Source organism: Arachis hypogaea, chromosome 6 (assembly GCF_003086295.3).
Source record: "Arachis hypogaea cultivar Tifrunner chromosome 6, arahy.Tifrunner.gnm2.J5K5, whole genome shotgun sequence".
Classification (NCBI taxonomy): domain Eukaryota; kingdom Viridiplantae; phylum Streptophyta; class Magnoliopsida; order Fabales; family Fabaceae; genus Arachis; species Arachis hypogaea.
The window spans coordinates 8464357-8485919 of NC_092041.1; the positions used below are offsets into that span (position 1 = coordinate 8464357).

Genomic DNA, 21563 nt, shown 5'->3' on the forward strand with positions numbered 1-21563 from the left:
TGAGACGAGCTGGAGCCCGAAAGAAAAGGAACCTTAAATTGTTTTGAAGTAATGGGCTCGTTGACCAAAAATAGTAATCGGCTCACGACCAAAAAAAAAAAAACGCCGTTGCCGGGGATCGAACCCGGGTCGTCCGCGTGACAGGCGGAAATACTCACCACTATACTACAACGACTTGATGTTTGTCTTTCTGATATTATTAAATTTAATGCACAATCAAGGGACACATGAAGCCTACAAGATTTCCAGCCAACTTTTTTTTATTTTAAATCCTATATTTTGAATTATAAAATCTAAATTCTAGTTATACATACTAAACTTTCCAAAAAAATAAAAGTTAAAAAGGAAATTTACAACAACAACAAAAAAGTTGACTAATTAAAATCTAATTTTCTATGCTTATTCTTCATTAAACTGTTTAATATAATACATATTAACATCTTAATTATTATTTTTACATAAAAACAAATAGCCACCTTGATAAATACTTAATATGCATAAGTGAGTTTTATCTTAACGTAGTATTAATTACACTACATATAGTTAAAAATACTTGTGTGTTGTGACTCACCTTATATATATATTATGGATTTGGATCCTCTAAAGTTTGAATTTTACTTTATAGAGTAAAACGTGATCTCTCACCATTAATTTTATAAATAGAATCAAGAATAAATATGAAAGAGAAACTATTCAAGAATAAAATATTACACTTTACTCTTTAAAATAAAATTTAAACTTTAAAAGATCCAAATTCATATATTATATACACTTGCGTGTGTACGTGCCTCCATGTTTGTGTAAACTTTTTTGGCAGCTGAGTCAAAATAAATTTATTTTTTTGTGCGTCTGTATGTGTAAACCTTTTCGACAGCTTAGTCAAAATAAATTAACTTTTTTGGTTAAAAATAATAATAAAATCAAATTGATTCCATATTTGAAGTATCGAACAAATTAAAGAACCTTTTTTCCAAATGAAACCATGCCTTAAAGCCTCATCTTTGGCATTGCCAAGTACATATTCTCACACAATCCTTTCCTTAATAAATTGTATTGAGCCGATTAGAATATTTGAGAAGAACCTTAAAAGCCAAATAAAAAACATCCTTGCTATTTAGTCCTTAATTATCCAACGATAAAAAAATGTCCTCGTCACTCATGGACATGCCACCTGATAATCCAGTGTTATCCATCAGACACATGAGAGGTATTGTTTTCTTTTATCTCATTCCCTTCGTATATGATAGCTTGTGCTATTTCTTTTTCTTTTGTCGTTTGTAGTTTCTTTGAAATAGAAGGATGGGAATTAATAAATGCCAACTTTGTTAGATGTACATTAAAATCAATTACTAATATAAAATACATACTAAAATTAAATTACACGTATATTTATACATAAATATATGATGATAACCGATTTTAATGTATAAATAATATTTTTCAAATATATTGGGACATAAATATGAAGCTGTTTAATAGACATCATTTCTACTGTTTTCTACATGACTAGGCATTATTCAAACATGGCTAATCATCATATTCTATATTAATCTGTCATTAAGTATAGTGGTGAATCGGCTCGGAACGTAATAATAATAATAATAATAAACATTTCTCTGTCTATATTGAACTGTTTGGTGACATCTTTTTAGGAAGAAAATCTCCACCAAGTCAATATTCGTTCGAGGTCAAATCCTTCTCATTGCTTGCGAAGGCCTCAATAGAAAAAGTAACCTCAGAAGAATTTGAAGCTGGGGATTGTAAATGGTACACATGCTTTTATTTTGTTCATGCACAAGTTGATGCACCTTAATTAATATTTAGTAAACTTCTGAATTAGCTCACAAACACTAAAATATTCATGCTTTATACAAAGTTGTATGTATTCAATTTAATTTTAATGGATGTGGTTATAGGAGTCTCTCAATATACCCCACCGGGAACAAAAGGAGAGCAGGGGAAGGCCATGTTTCCATTTACTTGGCGCTTACAGATCCAAGTTCGTTACCTCTTGATTGGGAGGTTAACGCCATTGTCAACTTTTCTCTCTATAATTTCCACGAGGACGAGTATGTCACAACACAAGGTACAAAGTTAGTTTTATTATTATGAGAAAATATGAAGTGTATAATAAATTAATAATTGCTTAATGAAATTAACTGCATACAGATGCAAGCACTAGGCGTTTCCATGTCCTGAAAACAGAATGGGGTATTGCAAAATTTATTGACCTTCACACATTTTACGATTCTTCAAACGGATACTTGATTGAAGATACCTGTGTTTTTGGAGCTGAGGTTTTCGTTGTCAAGACCACAAACAAAGGAGATTGTTTATCAATGATAAAAGAACCTGCTACTCTTTCCCATAGTTGGAAGTTCAACAACTATTCCTTGGCAAATCTAGACAAGTACGAGTCCCCGCCGTTTCTCGCCGGAGACTATAAATGGTACATGAAAATACTATCAAGTCCTAACCATTTCATTAAAGCATATAAAAAAGATTATGAGAAATATTTAGATACTCATTTTTCATATACACCAAACTAACTCACATCTCATTATGATTGAACGTGATGTGGTGTTCACCTAAAGATGGACCATGCCAACATATCCAATCAAATAGTGATGGTGTGAGTTAGTTTGGTGTATATGTATCATTATTCTAAGACTATAAATTTTGTTCTATGACTAGCCTGGTTTTTACTCTCAAGGAAGATTCGTGTATACCCGAATGGAACACTTGAGGGTAAGGGCAATAGCATTTCAATGTTTTTAGCATTAGACACATCAACTCTCCCACCCAATGCTAAATTGCTTATGGATTACACTGTGCGTGCAAAAGACCAAATTGGTGGGCACCATGCTGAAGCAAAAGGTGATGCCATGTTTACCTTACAAGCTCATACATGAGCATTTGAGACATTTTTAACTTTCAACATCTTCTGAACTTGAGCTTACTTATTTGTATGACAGCTTGTTGTAAGTTCTCTCACTCGAGTGCAGCATGGGGCTCCAGACAGCTTGTAGCATTGGCTAAATTTAAAGACCCAAGTAGTGGATTCTTGGTGGGTGATAGCTGCATTCTTGAAGCTGAATTCAGAGTTCTTGGCTTAATCAATCCTCTAACTGGTATTATAATATGATATGAAGTGTGCAGCATATCGTGCACTTAGTAATGTAATAGTTGATATTCATTGATTTGTCTCAAATAAATGAATGAAAGGAAGAATGTGTAGCATGTCTAGGAACACTAATAGAACAAGATTCCTTCCAAATTAGCATTTGAAAAATTTGCTAATGAATATTTCACACAGCTAGATACAACATACAAGATATTGGACAATATTTATGTACCATAACTATAATGCAATTTGCATCAAATGCATTCCATTATCACGCCAAAGAAACTGAAATGGGTTAAATTTGGGAGAAATATGTGCACAATATCATACGGTCATTTCCCACCTGAATCTCCTTCCTGTCCAAGAATGAAAACCAAGAGAGATAAGGAAAGCAAGAACATTTGCACTTCGTATCAAGCTGAAGTCCCAGAAAAGTGCATATAATAAAATATTCAGGATTTCAGGATTTACCCAGTAGGCCATTAACACAATTACACAACTGACAACTATACTTGGCTCAGTTAAACAACTGTAAGTAATTCTTTTTAAAAAATATATATACATTCTTACCATGGCGGATGAATACGGATCAAGTTCCCAACTTCAAGGTCAACATTGTCACAAACCCTTGGACTAAAGATGATGATGCTTTCTCTGTTATTTGTTGATGGAAAATGCTGCAAATGCATCAAAACACCTTCAATCAATAACTGAGTATACCTTACATGTAGCATGTGTCGCACTTCAGGAAAATCAATCTTCTCAAATTCAGAGTAGAATGTAGAGCCAAAGAACATATATGAGCTAGCATTTTATGAGAACCAAGGGGTCCCCAACCCCCCAACAAAACGCAGACATCATTAGCAAAAATAAACATAATAAAACAATGACAAGCAGAAAAAGGTGAACTCATTTAACTTATGTTTTTAACCTCTGTGAACTTGCCAAATGAACAATGACAAACAGTCAGCTTTCCATCCAAGTATCTTGAAATGATTTTCACATCAAAGCAGCCAAGTTCACCTGCAAATGTTTTTTTTTTTAAAAGAGTATATAACCCATGCATTTATCTCTGTGTCTATGTACTGGCCCTCCCCAACAAGGGGGAGAGAGACTAAGTAACAATGGTTTCAATATGACAGAAGTTTTTATGATGTGTTACTTAGACAATAATGAAAAAGGCAGACGGAGTAAAAGCAAAAGTTTTACTAGCTGGTCTAGCTCCAGATTGTAGCTTTTTCCAAAAGTCCAAATCTCTTTCTTTCTCTGTCTGCATGACCTGCTGCAGCTTTCCAAATATTCCAGCTCTGCGCTATTCAGCAACATAACAAAGCATTATATTCATCAAATTCACTTTTCTTAACTGCATGGAAATAAAAAGAAACTACCACTTCATACCTCGATGAATTATGTACACCAACATGAGTCCCTTCAGCAATAACAGATGAAGTCCCCAAAGCTTCCTGAAATCGATCTGCCATGGTCTGTGTTTTCTTTCCATAGAAAGTAATCCTCATATGTTGATTGCTCTCCTGTAAAAGATGTATAGCTAGTTATGATAAGATACTAAAATATGTAATAACTGTAACAAAACAAACTTTGCAAATACGCACCTCATTGTCACTTGATGATCCACTATCCACGAGATCAGGGGAGTCTTCGCTGTCAGCAATCATATCCGGCAGGTCGGATCTACTCCTCTTCTGAACAGTGTGCCCTATTTTTCCTCTGGTTTGACCATGTGGAAAATACTGAAACGTAGACACAGGAAAGGCCTTACGGAAATTAGATAGGCCAAAATAACAAGGGAAAGATTTTCAAAATATACACTCACTAGATGTGTTTTGTCTTGGAGATTTTCAAATAGATCAGCCATTGAGGGTAGGTTAGGTCCTGGTGCAATGGCTTCTGTTTCAGCCGGCTCAGTATCTGAACTTAATTCCACACCATCATTATCTTCAGTATGATTACTGTCCAAGGTTGCAGAAGCCCAAGGTCCATCAGCTTTCTTTTCAGGCAATCTATCAGACATTGAAGGACCCAAATTCCCACATTTGTGTGACAACGATGACATTGAAATTCTTGACTTAGCTTTGCTCCAAACACCTGCAGTGGTTATCAATTTGACAAAATACTTAACTTTCAAAGCTTGAAGTAAATGTTTATGCACTGGAAAAGGGTACTTTTTGGAATTTTTCTAATAATATTAGGAATTTTCCCAACAGCAAAGGGAGGAAAAAAGATAACCCAAAAACTGATATGTAGCAAAATTATTGTTGGGAAAAGCAGTAGACCACAGCCCATATTAGTAACACTTCAGATTTTGATCAATTATTTCTTCGTCTAAATGTTTGAAACACAATTGCCTCATCAATTACTACTAGGAGAATAGACCCAAAATTCAACTTCAATAAGAAAGACTTTACTCCATTTCTGTGCGGAAATTATTTTACTAATCATCATATGCAACCGTATAGCACGAACCCTATAAATAAATACTGAATTATTTTGGCTGCAACTGCTGCAATCAGCATTGGGATGACACAAGATTCCAAAGAAATCTAAAAAGCACATCAGCTCGACAAAATACTTCTCTAACAACAATTTTCAGATTCCTTAGGAAATTTCCGTTAACTATAATGGAGAAACTTCTATTTACTTCCGAGTAGGTACCAGATCGGTTTGCTCTGGAGGTGGAAGCGTGTAATGCTGAGCATGAAGAACTTTCTTTGGAAGGTAATAATGCTTCAGATCTTTCATTAGAAACTCGAACTTGTTTGTGTCTGATGAATTGAGGACCATACTTGCGAAGCTCTCTAATCAACAGGACAGTGTTACCCTTTATAGTAAAAATAAAAGATGATATTGATTACTAGTAGAGGATAATTAACAACAAAAGTACAGAGCTGGAGAAATTAACAAAACAAATGGCTATAAGATCACAAACAAAATGTTCTTCTGTACTAACTTCAACAAGTACCTCATCCTGAATTACTTCTTCGTCACTTGAATTGGCAGCTACCTCCCCCAATATGCTACTGCTGTCACCCTCGTTGAATTCGGGCATTTCAACCTCATCTTCGAGAGGTGTATCTGTTGGTTCCTGATCACGACAATATTAGTTTCACATAACAAATAATCGAAAAAGTAATGGAATCTCCAAAAATTTATCAAGACATGCCTTAATTGACAAACTGCTGCTTGTCCCAGCCAAATTTTGATTCGAGATTCCTGTGACAACTAATAATAATTAAAACTCACACAAATACTAATTATTAATAGTCAAACATAATGCAATATCAACAATTAAGATAACCGAGGCACCTTTTAGAAAATCCAACCGCACTGGAAGAGGCAGTTCTTCCTATCATCATAAAAATAAACAAATAAATAGTAAATAGTTTGTATATTTCGAAATAGACATGAGATATTGAGAGTGAATAAGGGAGAGTGTGGGGATTAACGAGTGAACCTTGCTGGAGGCAGCGGCAGAGGCTTTTAAGGTTTTTACCGAAACGACGTCGTTTGGACAAGCGTCGTCTGGCTCATCTACGTCGTCATCTGCGAATTAAGGAAGAAGAAAGTGATTCGCAATTTTACTCTAATAATAATAATAAAGCACGGATTCGTGATTGCAGAAGCTACTAGTTACCGGAAATGCTTTGATCTGAGTCGTGATTGTGCTGTAAAATGAATGAATTTGTTCTAAGCAAGTAAGCATTAAGCTGAACCTAGTTAAGTGAATTGGAAAAAAATATGCAAGGAATGTTTGAGAGGGAAATTACACGGAGTATATTTTGGCGCCACATTTGAGCTGCGAGCTGAAACAGCTTTCCGAAGATGGTGTTTGTTTCAGTTTCAGACCCAGTAAGTCAATTAAGGAAGATGGAGGTTTCAATGGCAATACCACATGTCTGCTAGCAAATTTTGGCAAAAATCCTATTTCTATTTTCTTCACCTATTTCGTCACTAATATTGGTCCCTGTATATTTGTTTAAATACAATATTATTTAACTTATATTTAATATAAAATTTATATTCTAGTATATATTTTATATTAATAGCTGATTTTATTGTATACATAATATAGTTAATATTTTAGACGAATTTAAATATCTCACATTTTAAAATGTGAAATACAATTTTTATATTTTTAAATAATTAAATATTTATTTATCATAAATTAAAAAATTTAGGAATTTATCTTTTTAAGTTTTTATTATTATTATAAAAGAAAAATAAAATTTTAAAAATAAAAAAAATAAAGATCAAATTTTAATTAGGATATTTATCAAATTTTTAGTTCCAAGAAATATGGTTAGGTCTCTTTTTTTGGTCATTTTTTATTATTTTTTTTATAATTTTAAAAGTTATTTCTCTAATATGTGTATTGTCAAAGATTCTCGACCTTTTTTTCTTAACGAGAGCAATGAAGTCCTTTTTTTTGTATTGGGAAGAGCATACTGTAGTTGTTAAATATAATTTGGACGGTTTAGATGAAGTTGATGAGAGTGTAATCGCCTTGTTCCAAGAGTGTTGGGACCGAGCTATTAATTTGAACACCAAAAAATTTCTAAGATATCCAAGCCAACTTCAATCTGAGCTAGGTAGTAGGAGTGTGCATGCCCCAACCTGGCTAGAAGATCCAACCCGATCCTGAACACTTTAGGGGTTGATTTGGTGTGATTTTACCGGGCTTAGGGCCGGGTAAAGGTCTCAAAAATAGACCCGGTCATTATTTCGGGTCGGGTCCGGGCCAACGCTCGAGCAATCCGAACTCGATCCGGTGGCCCGGTCATCATACACAATTAATATTGTGTTATTAGTGGCGGATGATGGCTATTCTTATGTGGAATTTAAATACTGTAGACCTTAATATTTTGTGTTATTAGTCATTATAAGACTATAAGTTAATGTTTTATATTTAAAATATATAAGACTTTTGGCTAATACATAATATTGTGTTATTTGTATTGATTTAAATATTTGGTGTTATTAGACAAAATTAGTATTGATTATGGTTATGCTTTAATTTTAGAGAATGGTTGGTTCTTGTTATATTTTTCTAAGTGAATTTTACTATGTCAAATAATGGTTGGAGTCTTGGAAATTTGGATATTTTCACATGCTAGCTTACAATAAGGCATCAAGGTAATGTCATGTTAACGGTCCGGTTTTTACCCGGTATAATCGTAGTCCGAAAGTGTATAGGTTTCATCAGATCTAGGGCCGATTTTGGGTTTAACAAATAGGCCCGGTATATATTTCGGACCGGGTTTGAGTCACATCAAACCCGGTTTCACCCGCCCCATGAACACCTCTACTAAGTAGCCTCCTTTTTATTTTGTAGATATGGCTTTGTTAATTTGTTTTGGTGGTTAATATAACTCGACTTTGATGTCGTGTAGAAAAAATGGCTCTCAAGTCGGCCGCTATGAAAACTCTTCTTCTGCCAAGAAGAATATTGTTGCACGAAACATACAGCTAAAAGAGGTTAGTGGATCTGGTGACCTTCCCTCCCCCTCCTAGTCGGACTCGGGCGCCTCAGCCTCTATAAAAATTGTTTCTGACCCTACTCTTCCTCCTTCCAATTCTGGTAATCAAATAATTTCTTTTTCACCTCTCAATCTCGAGCCAAAACCTAAAAAATGCAAGACTGCTGAATCAGCAGGCATTTATGATAGGATTTTAATGCGGTGGCATTTTGCAAAAAATACATCTTTTCACATAGTTTTATCAATATGGATGATGTTTCTGTAAAACACCATCTTCAAATCTTAGCTCGGGGTAGAATTAGGACGGCGAGAGTGTGTTATGCTTTGTTGAAGCAACTTGAGGAGATTCCCCTATGTGCTACCCAGTGTTCTCTGCTCGACTTAAAGGTTGAGGTGGCATATTTGAGGGAATCCAAATTGGAGTTGGAGAACGAGAATGAAATTCTGATATTTGACCTCTCCAAAGTTCGGGAGAAGGTGAAGCAATCTGAGGTTGCATGTATCATGGTGGATGGCCTAAAAAAGAAGGCTGAAAAGCGCTATACCAGGGTCTTCGGGGAGAAACTTGATTTGGTGGATGAGGTCGCTAAGTCAAGGGGAAATATGCGGATCTGGAGGAAACTATAGTTCAAGAAACAGACGACATAGGTGAGAATCTGAAGGCTCAATTCTGAATTGTAGCTCTCAAGGTGGATCTCTCTCTTATTAGCCCCGATAATATTGTAGTTGACGGGAAGATTGTCCCCGTGCCTGAAGACAATGAAGAAACTCCCATGCCCGACCCGAACCCATGAGAAGTCCGAGTTGACGGAACCTCTCCACACTTTTTCGACCCGATTGGAAGATGAGCCCATCCTTTCTCAGCCTGAAACTCTTTCGATCTCCTCTATGCGATCCGAAAATACTTCTAACATGACTTCGAATGAGCAGATCCCTCCTCTTTGGTTTTTATTTTTTAAGTATTTGGATGACCTAACATGTGGGTCTTTTAATAAACAACTTTAATCTTGCTGTTTAAAAAATCTTTCTCCACTATTTTAATAGTGGCTTTTGCATGAATAATTGCTTCATTAATTATCCTTTATTAGTTGGTATAGTTGTTAGTTTTTTGTGACTCAAGTAGAAATTTTCATTAAGTCACTTTGATAACTTTTGGTGCTATTTTTGCTAAGTTGAAAAAGATGTCGGCAGAGTAAGTTGGTTATTTTGGTCCTTTTTCATGTAAATATTGTTTTTCCTTGGTTTTTTTAACTCAAACTTTAAGTAATTGGGCTTACTAAGTTACTTTTTCATTTCGTTTTAGACCCAACTCTTTTGAGGTCAGACTCCGAACTGCTTACATAACTTGTTACACTATTTTGTTCCAGTCGCTTTATCTTGCCGACCACTTAAGTCGGGCAATAATTTTCGTGGGTTTTGGAGTTTAAATTAATGCGTTTTAATGGGAAAATCAATAGGAAAAATGAACTATCATTAAGAAAAAATTATTTACATAAGTTTTCTTGATACTAAGGATTTTTATTACCCTTAGCACTCGCTATAGTGCCTCATTAAAATCTCCTTCAGAAAAATCCTTATCGGAAAAAAAAAACCATAAAGTTAGAAAAAAGAGTACTATAGGGAGCAAGGTGCACTTTCTAACTATAATACCTCTAAGTTACATGCGTGCCACGACCTTGAGAGCTCATTCCCCTTTAGGTCGGGCACTTTAAGTTACATCTAAGGGATCATGAGTGCTGATAATTACGCGGAATTTTATTCCAATTCAGTAATGGTAAAATGTAGTGTAGAGTAATGACAAGGGTTTATCTTTTAATTGCTAATTGGTTAGGTAGCGAGCAAGGTTTTGATCAAATTCTGAATACGAGAGAGTTTTCTGAAGTATTCCATGAAGATGTACCAGAATTTCTATCGTAAAAAGAGATGAAACTTGTAATAAACTTAGTCCCAAGAGATGGACCAGTTTTTATTGCATTATATAAGTTAACACCGTTAGAATCAGCAGAACTTAGGATTTAGTTGAAGGAGGGTACTGGAAGAGAAATCTGTTCGGCCAAGTATTTCCCTGTGGTGAGTGCCGGTTATGTTAGTAGAAAAGAAAGACGATGGCAAGAAGTTTTACGTGAGAAAGAGTGTGTGCCAACAAATCTTCGCGACTCGATCTAGCCTTTCTTTTGTAACCTATATTAAAATTCTATCCCAGAGTTCTTCTTAAATGATTCTAGTATCTTTCTAATTTTTATTCCTTACGCGCCTGAATCTTATCCCTTTTGAGATAAGCTTGAGCTTGTTTTGGAAAAATCAAATGATACTTGAGTCTTGGGAACTTGGTGAGAGTTGAACGCTCTCTTTTCCAACCTTGTGTTCTTTAAAAATCAGCTGAGACCACTTTATCGCTGCTTTGATTAAAGTTGTCAGAAAAGCCTTACAACGAATTGCATCAGACGCATCGACAAGGTACATCCGGTTTTTGAAATTGTTGAAATGATGTCTTGGGATGGTTGTGCCATCATAAAGGTATATGTCGGGACTTTTGAAATTCCTAAGAACTCTAGCCCGCATAATCTTTTCTATGAAGGGATTTTTTCCTCGAAAAGGGTTAAGTACTTTTTTCATCCCTAACTTTTTGAGTCAAAATCAAAATCGTCCCCGGTTTTTTTTATTAATATCTTTTTCAATGTTACAAAAAGTTATTAAAAAGCATAATTTCCTTAAGTATTGGATCAAAATACTCACCATCATCATCTTTTCCCCACCACCTCCACTACCACATACATTACCAGCGAGAAGAAGAAAAGGAAGAAGAAGGTGTCGCTGGTGAGAAAAGGCGTAGCGGCAACCCAGCAACAACAACCTCTCCCTCCCTTTGTATCACCTCTCTCTCTCTCTCCTCGATGAACCAGTGGTGACCCAATGGTAGCAGCGGCGACCCTGCAGTAGCATCCCCTCCTCCTTCCATTCTCTCTCTCTCTCTCTCTCTCTCTCTCTCTCTGATGAACCAGCGACGATCTAGTGACAATGGTGACTCAGTGGCAGCGACAACCCAACAGCATCAACCCCTTTCTTTGTTTGCATCACATCTCTCTCTCTCTCTCTCTCTCTCTCTCTCTCTCTCTTTCTCTATCCGATGAACTAGCGGCAACAGTGGATTAAGCTATAGTAATGTAGGTGGTAGTGGAAGTGGTAGAGGTAAGGTGAACAATGGAACAAAGAAAGTGGAGGGAGAATGATGATGAAGAAAGGTATTTTGGTATAAGAATTAAGAAAATAATAATTTTATAACATTTTGTAACGTTGAGGATAATATTAATAAGAAAAAAGAATAAAGAACAGTTTTAATTTAGACCCAACCCGTTAGTAATGGAAAAAAGTACTTGATGTTATAAAATAAATAAGGAAGAGGTAATAAAATAAAGTATAAATAGAAAAATACTAATATAAGTATTTACCAATATTGTTATACTACTATAAAGATAATAATATATTAATATTATATTAGTAGTATATGAAGAGAAGAAGTGCTTTGTAGTGTAAGAAAGAGAGAGAGAGAGCATTTATTTTATTATTGCTTGTTGCTGTGCCTTGTACGTAAGGCTATGAAGCCTTATTTATAGCTGTATAAGATTAACTTTTTCAAGCTTTGGAAAGGATGGCACCTTCTACATTAAAGGTTTGTATTATCCAAAGCACATTTTAATTAGATAAAGGGTTGCTGGTCATCCATTGTAACACTCCCTCTTGGATGACCATTATGAATATGCCTCATTAAAACCTTACTAAAGAAAACGCAATGGGAAAAACTTTAGTGAAGGAAAAAGAGTACAATATTCTTTGTGATGGAGACTACCTCATTAAAAACCTTGTCAAGAAAAAGCCAATAGAAAAAAAACCTGACTAAGAAAAAAAAAGTACAGTCTCCATCTCTTTTCGACATCATTTAATATCTCGAAATCGGCGCATCCCAATCTCTTGCACCAATCTTTCAAAGGAGAATTTTGGGAGTGACTTTGTAAATAAATCTGTCAGATTATCACTTGAGCGGATCTGTTGGATATCAATTGTCCCTTGATTTTGAAGATCATGAGTGAAGAAGAATTTGGGAGAAATATACTTTGTTCTATTACCTTTGATGTATCCGCCTTTAAGTTTAGCAATGCATGTTATATTATCTTCAAACAGGACAGTTGGAGCTATCTTATGACCAATCAATTCACATGATGACAGAATATATTGAATCAGGCTCCTCAGCCAAAAACATTCATGACTAGCTTCATGAATCACTAGTATTTCAGCATGATTAGAGGAGGTTGCTGCTATCATCTGTTTCGTGGACCTCCATGATATAGCTGTACCACCATATATGAACAGGAATCCTGTTTTAGATCTCCCTTTATGTGGATCAGACAAGTATCCAGCATCTGCATAGCCAACTAGTTATGACTTGGATCCATAGGGATAAGCACAGTCCCATATCAACGGTTCCATGAAGATATCGAAAGATTTGTTTGATTCCACTCCAATGTCTTCTGATTTGAGAGGAACTATATCTTGCTAGTAAATTCACAGCAAATGATATATTGGGTCGTGTATTATTAGCAAGATATACATTAGCGCTCCAATGGCACTAAGATATGGTACTTCAGGACCAAGGATATCTTCATTTTCTTCTTTAGGACATAATTGATCATTTTTCACATCCAAAGATCTTACGATCATTGGGGTACTTAATGGATGTGACTTATCCATATAAAATCTCTTCAAGATCTTCTCTGTGTATGTTATTTGATGAATAAAGATCCCATTTTTTATATGCTCGATCTGCAGGTTGAGACAAAACTTAGTCCTTCCAAGATCTTTCACCTCAAACTCTTCTTTTAGAGTTTTTATAATCATTGGAATCTCTTCAGAAGTTCCAGATATTTAAATCATCAACGTACACAACAATTATAATGAATCCAGATACAGATTTCTTTATGAAAACATATGGACATATATCATCATTCTTGAATCCATTTTTGGCCAGATACTCAGTAAGACAATTATACCACATTCGTCCAGATTGCTCCAGACCATATAAAGATCTTTGTAATTGGCTAAGTATAACCCTTGTGAATATTCATTGGATGGTTTAGACATCTTTAGTTCTTTAGGGACTTTTATATAGATATCCGGATCTAATGAGCTGTATAAATAGGCTGTTACCACATCTATTAAATGCATATGCAGTTTATGATATGCAGATAAACTGACTAAATAACGCAATGTTATCGCATCCACTACAGAGAAATACGTTTCTTCATAATCTATATCGGGCCTTTGTGAAAAACCTTGTGCCACAAGTCGGGCTTTATAGCGCACAACTTCATTTTCTCATTTCGTTTTCTCACAAATACCCACCGGTATCCAACAGGTTTTACATCTTCTGGTGTACGGACTACAGGTCCAAAGACTTCACGTTTTACAAGTGAGTCTAACTCAACCTTCATGGCTTCTTTCTGTTTTGGCCAATCATTTCTTTATCGACATTCTTCGACTGATCTTGGCTCAAGATCCTTCCTTTCATGCATGATATTTAATGCCACATTATATGAAAATATTTTATTGACAATTGTCTTATATCGATCCCATTTCTCTCCTGTAAAGACATAATTTATCGAGATCTCGTCATTTTCACAATTTCTAGGTACCTGAACATCTTCTGGTCGTTAAAATTATATCAGAATTTTGGACAAATGCAGGTGTCTTTACTATGTCTTTTTCAATAGGAATTGTATTTACCTCTTTTTTTTTAGGATTTTTGTCTTTGGAACCGACAGGCCTGCCACACTTTTGGCGTGAATTTGCTTCAGTGGCTACTTGTCCTACTGGAACATCAATTCGAATTTGGGTATTTTCTGCTGGTATATAAGATTTGGTTATCCTCTTTGTATTGGAAAATGCATCAGGCAATTCATTTGCTATTCTTTGCAAATGTATAATATTTCAAACTTTTAGTTCATATAGCCCTGATCGAGGATCTAAATGCATCAACGATGATGCATTCCAATTAAGTTCCTTTTCAGGAAGCTTATTCTCTCCCCCTAATGTTGAAAATTTTGATTCATCAAAATGGCAATCCGCAAACCAGGCTTTAAATACATCTCCAGTTTTTATTTCAAGATACCTCACTATAGAGGGAGAATCATATCCAACATATATCCCCAATTTTCTTTGGGGTCCCATTTTGGTGCGATTAGGTGGTGTAATAGGAACATATATCGCACATCCGAATATTCTTAAATGGGAAATATTTGGCTGCTGGCCAAAAGCTAATTACATAGGAGAGAACTGATGGTAACTCGTTGGCCTCAAACGAATAAGTGATGCGGCATGTAAAATAGCATGCCCCCAAACCGAGGTTGGGATATTTGTTCTCATAGGTAAAGGTCTAGCAATTAATTAGAGGCGTTTAATAAGTAATTCTGCTAACCCATTTTGTGTGTGAATATAAGCTACTAGATGTTCAACACTTATTCCATTAGCCATACAATAAGCATCAAAAGTTTGGGAAGTAAATTCACCAGCATTATCAAGACGAATTACTTTGATTGGATTTTCTAGAAATTGTGCTTTTAATCAAATAATTTGAGCCAGTAATTTTACAAACACCAGGTTGCGATAAGATAATAAGCACACATGTGACCATCTTGAAGATGCGTCTATTATGACCATAAAATATCTAAAAGATCCACATGGTGGATGAATAGGTCCACATATATCAGCTTGAATCTTTTCTATAAATTTAGGGGACTCAAATCCAATCTTTATTAGTGACGGCCTTAAAATTAACTTCCCTTGAGAACATGCAGCACAACCAAATTCACTAGATTTAAGAATCTTCTGGTACTTTAGTGAATGTCCATGAGAGTTTTCAATAATTCTCCTCATCATGGTTGTTCCCGAATGACCCAATCTATCATGCCAAGTTATGAATCTATTTGGGCTAGTAAACTTCTGGTTTATAATGACATGTGATTCAATTGCACTAATCTTGGTATAATACAACCCAGATGAAAGTGATGGTAACTTTTCTAATATAACTTTTTTATTTAAATCATAAGTTGTGATACATAAATACTCATGATTTTTCTCATTCATTATTTCAATATGATATCCATTTCGCCAAATATCTTTGAAGCTCAATAAGTTCTTCAGAGACTTGGTAGATAATAGTGCATTATTTATTATAAATTTTGTTCCTCCACGAAACAAAATTATAGCTCTTATGGAGCCTTCAATCACATTGCCTGAGCCAATAATAGTATTAACACATTCTTCTTGTGGCACAAGATGGGTAAAATATATATCACTTTTGATAATGGTGTGCGAACTTGCACTATCCGCAAAGCATACATCTTCATTATATATCATTGTCATTTTCTTCAAAGACAAATAATAATAATAAAATGAGTAGTATGCACAGTTAACTCTTACAACTTGATTGAAATTGTTTTTTCTAAGAAACACTGTACATAAAAATAATGTCATATACTAAAATTTTATTTTAAAACTTGACACATTTAATGATTTCAAAATTCATGAACATTAATATTTCATTATTTATATACATCATATTTAAAACTTACATAGAAAATAAAACTTAACAATAAGTTTCATACATGATTTATTTATATGAATAATTAACAATCTCACATATTAAACTATTTCATCATTGATCAAATGACCAATATTTTCTTCAGGATCCTTAAAGAAATCAGATACATCATAATGAGTGGTGGAATTTTCAGCATAATTTGAAACAAAATTCGTTTCCTTTCCTTTGTCATCCTTTTTCAAGGATACTTGATTAAGATCAACTAGGTGCCTTGGGGTACGACAAGTACGTGATCAATGGCCCTTTCCACCACAACGGAAGCATTTATCCTCAATTGATTTGCTTTGCCCATTGTTTCTTTCTTTATCCCAGTTATGGTGAGATCCTTTGTGAACATAATTCCTTTTCCTTCCATAATTTTTCTTGCTACTAAAACTTTGCCATTTACCTCTTCTGGGGTAATGATTTGTCGCATTTACCTCTTCGCGATTCTTTAAGAGCAACTCATTGTTGCGTTCAGCAACAAGAAGGCAAGAAATTAACTCAAAATATTTTTTAAATTCTTTTTCTCGATACTGCTGCTGCAGGAGCACATTTGAGGCATGGAAGATTAAGAAAATTTTCTCCAACATATCATTACCAAATATCTTTTCCCCACATAATTTCATTCGTGAGGTGATTCGAAACATTGCAGAATTATATTCTTTATGGATTTAAAATCCTGTAAACACAAGTGCGTCCATTCATATCGGGCTTGAGGAAGTATCACCGTCTTTTGATGATTATACCTTTCTTCAAGGTCTTTCCACAAATCTGCAGGATCTTTTAATGTGAGATATTCATTTTTCAATCATTCGTTAAGATGACGACGAAGTAAAATCATAGCCTTGGCTTTATCCTTTTGAGATACATTATTTTCAACCTTAATGGTATCTCCAAGATCCATTGAATCATGATGGATTTCAGCATCTAATATCCATGATAAATAATTGTTTCCAGATATATCAAGAGCATTGAATTTAAGATGAGAGAGTTTCAACATAATGAAAATTTGTTACCTGAGTCTTCCTAAAAATTTGATCAGAGTCTCATGCTGATAACGTGTTATAAAATAAATAAAGAAGATGTAATAAAATAAAGTATAAATAGAAAAACACTAATATCAGTATTTACTAATATTATTATACTACTATAAAGATAATATAATATATTAATATTATATTAGTAGTATATGAAGAGAGAAAGAGAGAGAGAATATTTATTTCATTTTTGCTTGTTGTTGTGTATTGTACTAAGACTATGAAGCCTTATTTATAACTGTACAAGATTAGCCTTTTCAAGTTTTGGAAAGGATGACACCGTCTATATTAAAAATTTGTATTCTCCAAACGCTTTTTAATTGGATAAAGGATTGGTGATCATCCATATTATAACACTTGACTCGTATTATAAACTATGTTTAAAATTTTTTTTATTATTCTAAAATTATTTGATATATATTTTTTAATTTAAAATATAAAAAACAAATGTTCCCAAACCAAAAATGGGAGCTGCCACAGGGCATACGCGCAGTGCTCACTCATTTTCCAATAAAAGCACTGTTATCAGGCACTACTCACCACTCATCACTCACCACCCACCACCACTTCTCTCAGTTCTGTCAGTCACCTCGCCGGTCCCACAAAATGAGGATGCAGCAGCTTACTCAGCACGCAGCACAACGTGTGCACTCTAAACGACGCAACCCTCCCACCACAACCACGATCCTGCCGTCCAACAAATCCAAATACCCCAAATGAAAGCAACTGAACGGCCATGATCGAATCCTCAGTAATCCAAAAATGGACATGCCCACACCTAAACCTACCGCCAATGTAAAAGTAACCCGCGCGAATTTGAAAAACACTCGGCTTTTCTCCAATTTCCACTTTTTTATTTAATGGCTAATTAAAAAAAAAATTAATTGTTTATTAATACATTGACAGTATCAGATCATCGCAACACAACTCATTCGATTCGATTTCATTGGGTTTTGGTGGATGATGACGAAGAGGAAAAGCCAGAGGATTGGGAAGAAGGAGAGGAGCAAGTTCACGATGAAGAAGGGTACTCTTTCAACCACTTCCCACCTTCAGCTTCAGCTAGGTCAAGTTTCTCTCTTTCCACTCCTTCATCCTCCATCTTCTTCTTCTGCTTCCGCTCCTTCTTCCCGCTTCCAGAGCCTTCTAGATGCTGAATCTCACCGCCCAAACCCTCCCGCGGTCAACGATAACAACAACGCCTCCGACGACAGAGACTGTATTCTTAGCCAGGACTTCTTTTGGTGAGCTCCTCCGAAACGTTTCTCCCTTTTCGGTTATATCGCTTCACATTTTTCGCTATCAAACAACTCTTTTCTTTGTTATTTTGTTTTGTGGAGGCAGCACTCCGGATTATATTACGCCGGATAATCAGAATTTCAACGGCTTGGATTTCAATATGGTAATGATGATGATTGATTATTGGTTTAGATTTAGCTTTCAAATATAACTGAAAAATTAAGCCCTTTTTTGTCGTTTGTGGTCTGCAGGAGAATACCCCTTGCCCTAAATCACCGGAGAAGCTCAACACTACAAAAAGCAAGAGGTGCCGATTGGGTAAGACTATTTTTCCATGCTTCTCCTTCAATATAATCACTTTGAGTCCATTGCATGTTTGAAACTTTGAATTTGTAGTTCCATGATCATTGTGTGGAGATTATTAATTAGTAGTGCTGTGATATGAATAGATAGCTCGCATTACTCGTATTAATTGCTTATGTTATGCGACACGTGTGTGTGTACTTGTCTATGCTTTTTTAGTTGGAACGGATATAAATGTGATCCAAGTAGTTTCAGTATTGGGAACTCTGTAATAGTCGTTATTTTTCTTTCAAATTTATGGAATTAGGATGGAAAGTGGACATTTCATTGAGATTAAAGTTTTAAGTGCCATTTTGATACATATAACATAAGCATAGTTACTTAACATTGAAATGATTATTCTATTTGCTTCATGTTTGTCGATCACCCAAGTTTAGTAACTATTTTGGTTGATGTGTCTCTTCGTCATAGATGCTATCTCAGTTAATCCTCTCAGCCCAAACTTTTCTGGTGACCATCAACAAGTTGTTGAACTTGGAAAGGACTCTGTTGGGGAGGAAGTAGCTGCTGAGAAAACAGTAGCAGCTGATAAACCAAAGGCCCAAAATTATGTGTCACATTCTGCAGTTGCATTGCGCTGCAGGGTTATGCCTCCTCCCTGCATCCAGAATCCATATTTGAAAGATGTTTCACAAAAGGAGACAGACCCCTTTGGAAACCAAAGGATAAAATGTGCAGGTATAGTTTGGGTCAGTTCATTCACTGGTAATTTTACGTTATTTCGGTAGAGTTGTTGCAAAACACACATTATTGTACTGTTGAGGCTTTTAATCACACCCATTGTAATTTTTTAACTGCATAATGTTATAATTGCAGGTCTCTTCCCTGGAATAACTGGTGATGATGGTCTTTCACGCTATCGCACTGATTTTCATGAGATTGAGGTATACCATCATGTTTAAATTAATTTGTAACTATCATAGGTTGTTTTGGATTCGTATTATGTTCCAATGCTTGTTACCCTTCAACGTAGTGATTATATGTTTAACTTTTCCTTTTTCAGCAAATTGGTAGAGGGCACTTTAGTAGTGTTTTCAAAGTATTAAAACGAATAGATGGGTGCCTTTATGCTGTGAAACGCAGTGCCAGACAGTTACGACTGGAAACAGAAAGGTAGAATCTTTATGCTTCTGGGTGGTTCTTTGATAGGATTTTAGCCACTCGCACACTGATTTTTTCACAATGCAGGAGAAAAGCTTTGATGGAAGTTCAAGCATTGGCTGCATTAGGTTTGTATATATTACATTTTTAACTCTTGTTTTGTTTTATATAATGGCTTTTATCCTATGTTTTTCTGAATCTTATTTTCCATCGTTCCTCTGCAGGTTCTCATGCAAACATAGTGGGATACTACTCTTCATGGTTTGAAAATGAACAGCTGTATATTCAGATGGAGCTTTGTGATCACAGCTTATCCATAAACAAATGCTCTTCATCATTTACAGAAGGACAAGTGTTAGAGGCTCTATATCAGGTGAATTTTCTTTTGGTGACCTTAAAGTTCACTTTGTTTTTATTTGTTGCTCCATATGTTTATATCAAATTCATATTTCTCTTAATTCCTATGCATCTTTGGATAGATTGCCAATGCACTGCGGTTTATACACGAGAAGGGAATAGCTCATTTAGATGTCAAGCCTGATAATATTTATGTCAAAAATGGTGTATATAAACTTGGTGATTTTGGATGTGCAACTCTCCTTGACAATAGCCTCCTGGTTGAGGAGGGAGATGCACGTTATATGCCTCAGGAAATCCTCAATGATAATTATGATCACCTTGACAAAGTTGATATCTTTTCTTTGGGAGCTTCTGTGTATGAGTTCATTCGGCGATTGCCTTTGCCAGAATCAGGATCCCAATTTTTTAATCTTAAAGAGGGAAAGCTACCACTTTTGCCTGGCCACTCATTGCAATTCCAAAACTTGCTCAAGGTTCTGTACATTCCCTCATCTTAAATCTGAAGGAACATTTTGTTTTCAGTTTTCATCTGTCCAGTTTTGATCCATTTCTAAAGAATTCTGCCGATGCTTGCACCATTGCACCAAGGTCTCAAAAGTTTTTCTAACTATAAAATATTAGCAATTTTTTTGTGATAAGTACTGCTTGTACTAATGTTTGATGTTTATTGTTGAGTAATCCAATTTAAATTAAGTAGTCCTGATGTATATTTTGCTTGCTTTGGTATATTAACATTGTTTTTCTTTTTCTTGGTGATTAATGTATTTTAGGCCATGATGGACCCTGATCCAGTTAAGCGTCCTTCTGCTCGGGAGTTGATAGAGAATCCAATTTTCGACAAGGTCATTAGAACAGCCAAAATTTGATAACTCAGGGTACGTGCTTTTTGATATTTTGTTTTGGGGCTGGATTATCGTACATGCAATGCCGGTCTTCATTATATTCATGACAAAAAAGCACCACATTTTCCTCCATTGTGGTGTATTGTAAATGCAAGGTCCGAAAGGGAATTGTTGTATATTTTGTAATGAACTAAAGAATATTCAAATGGCAATTGGCAAAGAAGCCCTCTTGAATCCCAAGCTTTCGTTAACGTCCAAAACCGAAGATACGTTGCCCCATAAGGTATAAGATAAGCTCTTGATAGCTGATTGTATTATGTTTGAAGAGTAATGGCTACGGTTTTTGACTGTGTATAAGGTAGAAAT

At 35.2% G+C, this 21563-nt stretch overlaps 3 protein-coding genes and 1 non-coding gene across 12 annotated transcripts; 2 read left to right on the plus strand and 2 right to left on the minus strand.

Moving 5' to 3' along the window:
- Positions 1-103: 103 nt before the first annotated feature.
- On the minus strand, positions 104-175 carry TRNAD-GUC (transfer RNA aspartic acid (anticodon GUC)). Its single transcript has one exon. It is a non-coding gene; the product is annotated as a tRNA-Asp (tRNA).
- An 895-nt stretch (positions 176-1070) lies between these two features.
- On the plus strand, positions 1071-3390 carry LOC112695820 (MATH domain and coiled-coil domain-containing protein At3g58360). Its single transcript, XM_025748313.3, has 6 exons — positions 1071-1207; positions 1653-1767; positions 1917-2086; positions 2170-2449; positions 2714-2877; positions 2976-3390. The coding sequence occupies exons 1-6, from the start codon at positions 1144-1146 to the stop codon at positions 3143-3145; spliced, it is 963 nt and encodes a 320-aa protein (XP_025604098.1). The 5' UTR covers positions 1071-1143; the 3' UTR covers positions 3146-3390.
- Positions 3172-7108, minus strand: LOC112695818 (uncharacterized). 9 transcript variants are annotated; one of them, XR_011862119.1, is made up of 14 exons: positions 6910-7108; positions 6777-6807; positions 6597-6685; positions 6449-6488; positions 6306-6355; positions 6105-6227; positions 5798-5963; positions 4959-5230; positions 4738-4875; positions 4523-4656; positions 4334-4431; positions 4043-4147; positions 3695-3801; positions 3172-3480 (listed from the first exon to the last, which is right to left on the minus strand). XR_011862119.1 is itself a non-coding variant. In XM_072196635.1 (14 exons), the coding sequence occupies exons 1-14, from the start codon at positions 6931-6933 to the stop codon at positions 3420-3422; spliced, it is 1425 nt and encodes a 474-aa protein (XP_072052736.1). In that variant the 5' UTR covers positions 6934-7108; the 3' UTR covers positions 3172-3419. The 9 variants fall into 9 exon arrangements, 5 of the variants coding, with proteins under 5 accessions (XP_072052736.1, XP_072052738.1, XP_072052737.1 ...); XR_011862120.1 differs by having other exon boundaries at positions 4056-4147; positions 4334-4436; XR_011862121.1 differs by having other exon boundaries at positions 4334-4436.
- Positions 7109-17833: 10725 nt separating this feature from the next.
- Positions 17834-21437, plus strand: LOC112695821 (wee1-like protein kinase). The gene is made up of 11 exons (XM_025748314.3): positions 17834-18093; positions 18199-18536; positions 18637-18694; positions 18783-18849; positions 19306-19572; positions 19711-19778; positions 19898-20007; positions 20083-20123; positions 20220-20368; positions 20475-20828; positions 21126-21437. The coding sequence occupies exons 1-11, from the start codon at positions 18055-18057 to the stop codon at positions 21219-21221; spliced, it is 1587 nt and encodes a 528-aa protein (XP_025604099.2). The 5' UTR covers positions 17834-18054; the 3' UTR covers positions 21222-21437.
- Positions 21438-21563: the final 126 nt, after the last annotated feature.

What these genes read in the sequence shown, in the direction of transcription:
- LOC112695821 (XM_025748314.3), top strand. Translation starts at nt 18,055, where the DNA reads ATGGACATGCCCACACCTAAACCTACCGCCAATGTAAAA. An exon ending in CTGATTTTCATGAGATTGAG is followed by an intron (nt 19,779 to 19,897) that starts GTATACCATCAT and finishes TTCCTTTTTCAG; the next exon opens with CAAATTGGTAGAGGGCACTT. An exon ending in TTACGACTGGAAACAGAAAG is followed by an intron (nt 20,008 to 20,082) that starts GTAGAATCTTTA and finishes TTCACAATGCAG; the next exon opens with GAGAAAAGCTTTGATGGAAG.
- LOC112695820 (XM_025748313.3), top strand. Translation starts at nt 1,144, where the DNA reads ATGTCCTCGTCACTCATGGACATGCCACCTGATAATCCAGTGTTATCC. An exon ending in CTCGCCGGAGACTATAAATG is followed by an intron (nt 2,450 to 2,713) that starts GTACATGAAAAT and finishes TTTACTCTCAAG; the next exon opens with GAAGATTCGTGTATACCCGA. An exon ending in GCACCATGCTGAAGCAAAAG is followed by an intron (nt 2,878 to 2,975) that starts GTGATGCCATGT and finishes TTTGTATGACAG; the next exon opens with CTTGTTGTAAGTTCTCTCAC.
- LOC112695818 (XM_072196635.1), bottom strand. Translation starts at nt 6,933, where the DNA reads ATGTGGCGCCAAAATATACTCCGT. An exon ending in GGCGCCAAAATATACTCCGT is followed by an intron (nt 6,808 to 6,909) that starts GTAATTTCCCTC and finishes TTCATTTTACAG; the next exon opens with CACAATCACGACTCAGATCA. An exon ending in CATTTGGCAAGTTCACAGAG is followed by an intron (nt 3,802 to 4,055) that starts GTTAAAAACATA and finishes ATGCATTTGCAG; the next exon opens with CATTTTCCATCAACAAATAA.